The sequence below is a fragment of the Oncorhynchus kisutch genome, linkage group LG12 (assembly GCF_002021735.2).
Source record: "Oncorhynchus kisutch isolate 150728-3 linkage group LG12, Okis_V2, whole genome shotgun sequence".
Taxonomy (NCBI): domain Eukaryota; kingdom Metazoa; phylum Chordata; class Actinopteri; order Salmoniformes; family Salmonidae; genus Oncorhynchus; species Oncorhynchus kisutch.
In genome coordinates, this window is record NC_034185.2 from 17,244,414 (window position 1) to 17,252,823 (window position 8,410).

At 40.5% G+C, this 8,410-nt stretch overlaps 1 protein-coding gene across 2 annotated transcripts in view; it reads right to left on the reverse strand.

The window, feature by feature from the left end:
• LOC109900616 (5'-3' exoribonuclease 2) overlaps positions 1-6,265 on the reverse strand; it is a 44,850-nt gene extending 38,585 nt beyond the window's left edge. Inside the window, exons 1-5 of one of the 2 annotated variants that reach the window (XM_020496314.2) lie at positions 5,987-6,265; positions 5,331-5,458; positions 5,043-5,154; positions 4,810-4,921; positions 4,602-4,660 (exon numbers count right to left, since the gene is read on the reverse strand). In XM_020496314.2, coding sequence (XP_020351903.1) covers positions 4,602-4,660; positions 4,810-4,921; positions 5,043-5,154; positions 5,331-5,458; positions 5,987-6,061 — 486 coding nt within the window. In that variant the 5' untranslated portion in view covers positions 6,062-6,265. Of the gene's footprint in view, positions 1-4,601; positions 4,661-4,809; positions 4,922-5,042; positions 5,155-5,330; positions 5,459-5,579 lie in introns of both variants that reach the window. The other variant, XM_020496315.2, reaches the window with a different exon arrangement.
• Between the last annotated feature and the right edge of the window lie 2,145 nt (positions 6,266-8,410).

The window sequence follows — 8,410 nt, forward strand, 5'->3', positions numbered from 1 at the left end:
GGACACCAACAAGAAGAAGAGACTTGCATGGACCAAGAAACATGAGCAATGGACATTAGACCGGTGGAACTCTGTCCTTTGGTCTGATAAATCCAAATTTGAGAATTTTGGTTCCAACCGCTTTGTCTTCGTGAGACGCAGAGTAGGTGAACGGATGATCTTTGCATGTGGTTCCCACCGTGAAGCATGGAGGTGGCGGTGTGATGGTGCTTTGCTGGTGACACTGTGTGCAATTTATTTAGTATTTAAGGCACTCTTAAACAGAAAGCTATGACAGCATTCTTCAGCGATACGCCATCCCATCTCTGGTTTGCGCTTAATGGGACTATTATTTTTTTCAACAGGACAATGACCCAACACCTCCAGGCTGTGTAAGGGCTATTTGACCAAGAAGGAGAGTGATGCAGTGCTGAATCAGATGACCTGGCCTACACAATCACCCTACCTCTACCCAACTGAGACAGTTTGGGTTGAGTTGGACCGCAGAGTGAAGGAAAAGCAGCAAACAAGTGCTCAGCATATGTGGGAACTCCTTCAATGACTGTCGGAAAATCTTTTGAGAACGCAAAGCTGTCATCAAAGCAAAGGGTGGCTACTTTGAAGAATATCAAATATAAAACATATTTTGATTTGTTTAACACTTTTTTGTTTACTACATGATTCCATGTGTTATTTAATAATTTGTCTTCACTATTATTCTACAATGTAGAAAACAGTAAAAATAAAAACACTTCAATGAGTAAATGTGTCCAAAAATACATAGATACACATATAGTGGGGCAAAAAAGTATTTAGTCAGCCACCAATTGTGCAAGTTCTCCCACTTAAAAAGATGAGGCCTGTAATTTTCATCATAGGTACACTTCAACTATGACAGACAAAATGAGAAAGAAAATCCAGAAAATCACATTGTAGGATTTTTAATGAATTTATTTGCAAATTATGGTGGAAAATAAGTATTTGGTCAATAACAAAAGTTTCTCAATACTTTGTTATATACCCTTTGTTGGCAATGACAGAGGTCAAACGTTTTCTGTAAGTCTTCACAAGGTTTTCACACACTGTTGCTGGTATTTTGGCCCATTCCTCCATGCAGATCTCCTCTAGAGCAGTGATGTTTTGGGGCTGTTGCTGGGCAACAGACTTTCAACTCCCTCCAAAGATTTTCTATGGGGTTTAAGATCTGGAGACTGGCTAGGCCACTCCAGGACCTTGAAATGCTTCTTACGAAGCCACTCCTACGTTGCCGGGGCGGTGTGTTTGGGATCATTGTCATGCTGAAAGACCCAGCCCATGCCCTTGCTGATGAAAGGAGGTTTTCACTCAAAATCTCACGATACATGGCCCCATTCATTCTTTCCTTTACACGGATCAGTCGTCCTGGTCCCTTTGCAGAAAAACAGCCCCAAAGCATGATGTTTCCACCCCCATGCTTCACAGTAGGTATGCAACTCAGCATTCGTTGTCCTCCAAACACGACGAGTTGAGTTTTTACCAAAAAGTTCTATTTTGGTTTCATCTGACCATATGACATTCTCCCAATCTTCTTCTGGATCATCAAAATGCTCTCTAGCAAACTTCAGACGGGCCTGGACATGTACTGGCTTAAGCAGGGGGACACGTCTGGCACTGCAGGATTTGAGTCCCTGGCGGCGTGGTGTGTTACTGATGGCAGGCTTTGTTACTTTGGTCCCAGCTCTCTGCAGGTCATTCACTAAGTCCCCCCGTGTGGTTCTGGGATTTTTGCTCACCGTTCTTGTGATCATTTTGACCCCACGGGGTGAGATCTTGCGTGGAGCCCCAGATCGAGGGAGATTATCAGTGGTCTTGTATGTCTTCCATTTCCTAATAATTGCTCCCACAGTTGATTTCTTCAAACCAAGCTGCTTACCTATTGCAGATTCAGTCTTCCCAGCCTGGTGCAGGTCTACAATTTTGTTTCTGGTGTCCTTTGACAGCTCTTTGGTCTTGGCCATAGTGGAGTTTGGAGTGTGACTGTTTGAGGTTGTGGACAGGTGTCTTTTATACTGATAACAAGTTCAAACAGGTGCCATTAATACAGGTAACAAGTGGAGGACAGAGGAGCCTCTGAAAGAAGAAGTTACAGGTCTGTGAGAGCCAGAAATCTTGCTTGTTTGTAGGTGACCAAATACTTATTTTCCACCATAATTTGATAATAAATTCATAAAAAATCCTACAATGTGATTTTCTGGATTTTTTCTCTCTCATTTTGTCTGTCATAGTTGAAGTGTACCTATGATGAAAATTACAGGCCTCATCTTTTTAAGTGGGAGAACTTGCACAATTGGTAGCTGACTAAATACTTTTTTGCCCCACTGTATATGCGAAATAATTACGTTAAAAGCAACTTTTCTGCATTGGAATTGTCTGGACATGCTAGAGGTCGACCGATTAATTAGGGGCCATTTCAAGTTTTCATAACAATTGGAAATCGGTATTTCCAATTTGGCCATTATTTTTTTTATTTTTTTACACCTTTATTTAACTAGGCAAGTCAGTTAATTAAGAACACATTCTTATTTTCAATGACGGCCTAGGAACGGTGGGTTAACTGCCTTGTTCAGGGGCAGAACGACAGATTTTTACCTTGTCAGCTCCGGGATTCAATCTTGCAACCTTACGGTTAACTAGTCCAACACTAACCACCTGCCTCTCATTGCACTCCACAAGGAGCCTGCCTGTTACGTGAATGCAGCAGAAGCCAAGGGAAGTTGCTAGCTAGCATTAAACTTACCTTATAAAAAAAAAATCTATCAATCATAATCACTAGTTAACTACACATGGTTGATGATATTACTAGTTTATCTAGGGTGTCCTGTGTTGCATATAATCGATGCAACGCAAGGGGATGATTTAACAAAAGCGCATTCGCGAAAAAAAGCACAATCGTTGCACGACTGTACCTAACCATAAACACCAATACCTTTCTTAAAATCAATACACAGAAGTATATATTTTTTAAACCTGCATATTTAGCTAAAAGAAATCCAGGTTAGCAGGCAATATTAATCAGGTGAAATTGTGTCACTTCACTTGCGTTCATTGCACGCAGAGTCAGGGTATATGCAACAGTTTGGGCAGCCTGGCTCATTGCGAACTAATTTGCCAGAATTTTACATAATTATGACATAACATTGAAGGTTGTACAATGTAACAGGAATATTTAGACTTAGGGATGCCACCCGTTAGATAAAATACCAAGCGGTTCCGTATTTCACTGAAATAAAAAATGTTTTGTTCTTGAAATGATAGTTTCCAGATTCGACCATATTAATGACCTAAGGCTCGTATGTGTGTGTGTTATGTTATAATTAAGTTTATGATTTGATAGAGCAGTCTGACTGAGCGATGGTAGGCACCAGCAGGCTCGTAAGCATTCATTCAAACAGCACTTTCGTGCGTTTTGCCAGCAGCTCTTCGCAAGCACAGCGCTGTTTAGGACTTCAAGCCTATCAACTCCCGAGATTAGGCTGGTGTAACCGATGTGAAATGGCTAGCTAGTTAGCGGGTGCGCGCTAATAGCATTTCAAACGTCACTCGCTCTGAGACTTGGAGTGGCTGTTCCCCTTGCCCTATAAGGGCTGCGGCTTTTGTGGAGCGATGGGTAACGCTGCTTCGAGGGTGGCTGTTGTCGTTGTGTTCCTGGCGTGAGCCCAGGTAGGGGCGACGAGATGGATGGAAGCTATACTGTTACACTGTCAATACTAAAGTGCCTATGAGAACATCCAATAGTCAAAGGTATATGAAATACAAATGGTATAGAGAGAAATAGTCTTATAAATACTATATTAACTACAACCTAAAACCTCTTACCTTGGGATATTGATGTCTCATGTTAAAAGGAACCACCAACTTTCATATGTTCTCATGTTCTGAGCAAGGAACTTAAACGTTAGCTTTTTTACATGGCACATATTGCACTTTACCTTCTCCAACACTTTGTTTTTGCATTATTTAAACCAAATTGAACATGTTTCATTATTTATTTGAGGCTAAATGGATTTTTATTGATGTATTATATTAAGTCAAAATAAGTCATAATTCAGTATTGTTGTAATTGTCATTATTACATTATTGCTTTTTTTGGTCCTCCAACAATCGGTATCGATGTAGAAAAATTATAAATCGGTTGACCTCTAGGACATACCCCAACAGAATGGTGTGGGCGTGTACCGTATATTCGTGCAAGAAGACCACTGATTGGTCAGGTCATCCTCAGGAGGGTGACATCATCCTCTATTTTTTTTAAACTAGGCATGTCAGTTAAGAACAAATTCTTATTTTCAATGACAGCCTAGGAACAGTGGGTTCAGGGGCAGAACGACAGATTTGTACCATGTCAGCTCGGGGGTTTGAACTTGCAGCCTTCCGGTTCCTAGTCCAACACTCTAACCACTAGGCCACCCTGCCACCCCATAGTTTATGCTTTGGCCACAAATACGAGTGTATGATGACTCAACAACATTATCTGAGTAGGAGTTAATAGATTATTACATTTTTTAAAGTAAGACTTTCACTGAACAGTTACTTTAAGATATTGGTGACAGAAACACAGCCTTAAAAAAAAGCCTCATACTTACTGGGGTGATACAGTTGCTGTCAAATCTCTCCTTGATTTCAACCGGTGGAAGATACCCTCCTAAAATGTGAAGATGGGCAGAAAAAAAGTTGTATATATTTAGTATGCAATTCTGTTATGGAAAATATTTGTAATTAAATAAGTGTTTAACAAAGACTCCCATCTAAAGACTATTGGAAGGGTAAGAAACCCTCTGAAAATATATGCACCTTTCCCGAGGATCTCCTCTCGGATGCGGGATTTCTCCTCAACCAGTTCCACTCCTTCCTTAGAAGCACGGAATCGCCTGGAGCGCTGCTGGTTCATTTTGGCGCGAGGGGCCTGTTCAGAGATAAACAAGGTCATATGTATAACAAATTGCTTTGTACAGAACTGTAGAAAATCTAAATAGGGATTCATAGAAAATGTTATTCTCTCATGAAAAAAAAGCAGCAGAATTTACCACTCCATCAATAGCCATGTAGAGAACCCTTCTGGGTCGCACAATATTGAAGAGCCGATCCATGTATTCAAAGATGGCAACCATCATTTCATCTTCATTTTTGGGTGCAGCCCTGTGAAAGTGAAGTAGAGTTTGAGGGTTTATACTACATTATCATCACAATTCATGGTAATGTACAAGAGTACCACCAATACCATGGGCCCTGGTCAAAAGTAATGCACTATAAAGGGAATAGGGTGTCATTTAGGACAAAGTCACATTCTATTTAATTATGTTAGTAAGACTAACTTGTCTTCAGGATGTGTACAGGGGTGAATGATCCCATTCATGTCCAAGTACAAATTGTCAAACTCCACTTCATTTGGATTCGGTTTGCTGGTATCAACAGGAATTCGTACCCCATTACATTCCTTGGACTAGGAGTAAAAGGGAAAAAATTATTAAACATTATTCCTATTATCAAATGCATGTCTGTTTATGTACTGTTGCAATGACGCAACTAATATAAATTAAGTGGTTAGCGAGATTTAACGTTACTTGGTTATGCATTAGATTCCGTAACACGCCAAGTCAAAACATTGGCGGGCTGTCTCGCTTCTGCTTGTTCGCAAACCAATGGAATACCAACTCGACACTTGCGCAACACAGGCAGCAAGGCTCTGCACACGAGTTTCTGTGTCAATCACTGCAAGTAGCATAGCTAACGTTAGCTATCTAACTGCGTGCATCCCATACATTGTTTGTTCATTCAATCGACAAATGATATAATATGCTCTGCTAGCTATGTCGTTGAAAAGAGAAAATTATGAAAACTAACTATTTTAATATCTAAAGTGCAATAAGGTTAGTACATGCTAGATGTACTAAGAAATAAAGGGCACAATTATTACACGGTCTTAAATACGCAACACACTAGCTAACGTTAGCTGCCTACAAACACGTACCCTCTCCTCAGTACAATGGACAACAATTGTAGAATATTTCCGACTCAACCAACGAAAAAATGCGGGGACTCCCATCTCCCGTAGTTTTACAATACGCTACACACAGCTATAAATTATTATATAGATTTACAATTATTTTGTTTAAAAAAACGGCTGTAGAAATAGCCGTTTTGCTAGCTACGCGTTAACAAATAAGCTCATGTCAACGGTTGATTTCCGGGTAATGCTGTTTTCATCTTCCGGGAGCAATTGTGTACAGGACAGGAGTCGAACAGCGCCCCATCGCGAATTCAAACAACGAGAAGGCCGATGAGGTATTCAATTCTGAAACATTCAAATTCTGCGATCATAACCAAGTGAGAAGGTAGTATTTATTTACAACATATTATTGAGAAATATCCACTTGGATGACCCTCCAACTGGTAATTACTAGTGGTAAACTCATCTATCATGCTGACTTCTGATGCTCGTGGGAAATGGGAAACTGGGAAGTGGTAAGTCCAACATGATTGTGGTCAAGTACTTTTAAAGTCAGAACAATTATTCAACCAATAAGATTTTAGTTAGCTTGATTATCCATAGTTTGGTTGTAATTGTCAAAAACGTATTTGTCAAATCCAAAACTTTTTTTGACCAATGGGTCAAATAATGCTAATTGTTTAAATAACCTCTAAGAAAACCAATATTCCAAACCTCATGCCTCTTATAATCCGTTCAAACGTTGTTTTTATCCTTGTAGGATGGCCAAAATTAGGGTGTTAAAATATTTTTTTATTTCAATGGAGGCCAGAGAAAATAAGTGGTCAAAAATAATGAAAATTGTGCAGCATCCGGTCAGCTAAACTGGATGCTGTGTGAGAATGAAGGCTGCCTGACAGGCTCACTTTCCCATTGAACCCCTGGTCGAATCCGCTGGACAGAAAACAATATAGAGGTAAGATAGATATGGATTGAGACAAAACCTTTTACATTGAATTCAGTTCTTGTCATGCAAATTTTTCTTTTTGCAACCCACAGAAACAACTTCAAAGACGACCACCACAAAATGTAAAATTCTCAAAAGTTGTGGGTGAGAAAGCTGTACCTCTCAGTCAACATTGCTCGGTGCTTATTATCGGATGTATGACATGCAGACCGGACTCGCAAAATAAATTTAGAAATCCATGTTATTCAATTATTGCACCCATACTGCTCACGCGCGCCAACGAGCGTCGGCGTTGCCAAGGGCTAAAATTGAACTCATTCCTATTTCTGACGCAGATCGCACTGCAAGTCCTGCCTCTCCCATCTCCTCATTTGTTTATAGAAGCAGGTACCCACGTGCCATCTCCTCATTGGTTATACCCATGTGGGTGATTGAAAGATGAACTGTTGCCGGTAGTCGTGGTAATACAATGAAAGTTTAGATGCGATCACCATATAAGTTAAACGATTAAAAAGCCTGGAAGGAGGAGAGATGACTAGAAACGATTCGGTTGGCCGTTTTATGTGTGGATTAATTGTCGGAGTAGAGGTCCTTGTGCATTTCAGGTAAAATAACAACTCAATGTTTATATCCCAGGACAAATTAGCAAGCAACAGCAAGTTAGCTAAATAGGACAAATTAACGTTAGCTAGCAAGTGCCAGCTAACTAGCTAAATTGAAATACATGTTTAATGCTTTTTGACCTGTCCCCAAATTAATGTAATTGGTTCAGAGTTTCTTTGGATATTTTAACCTGCGTGTCGTGATCGCGTTTGGTGTTGGGGGGGGGGGGGGGGAAATCTGACTTTAATTAAATGTTAGCGAGAGGCCCCACTGAATGATTCAGAACCTGAATAATCATTTGTCTTGGTAAAATTGGGGAAAAGGAAATAGGAAACTGGGAAGTGGTAAGTCCGACATGATTGTGTTCAAGTACTTTTGAAGTAGATGGCGCCGGAGGGTAGGGCTGCCGTCTTATCGGCTCTTAACCAACCATACCATTTTTTTTTTTTGCATTGTTCTTAACTTGTTTTGTACATAATGTTGCTGCTACCGTCTCTTACAACCGAAAATATCTTCTGGACATCAGAACTGGGATAACTCACCTCAAATTGGACGAGGAGTTCTTCAATGAGTCAGACGCGAGGGATATACTACGGACACCCGACCAGGCTCAGATCTACTAGCTAACGTTCAATTGCTGAAAATAAATGGGACGACCTGAAAGCACGTATATCCTACCAATGGGACATTAAAAACTGGAATATCTTATGTTTCACCGAGTCATGGCTGAACGACGACATTAAGAACATACAGCTGGTGGGGTAAACACTCTATCGGCAGGACAGGACAGCAGCCTCTTGTAAGACACGGGGCGGGGGCCTATGCATATTTGTAAACAATAGCTGGTGCACGATATCTAAGGAAGTCTCATGGTTTTGCTCGCCTGATGTAGAGTG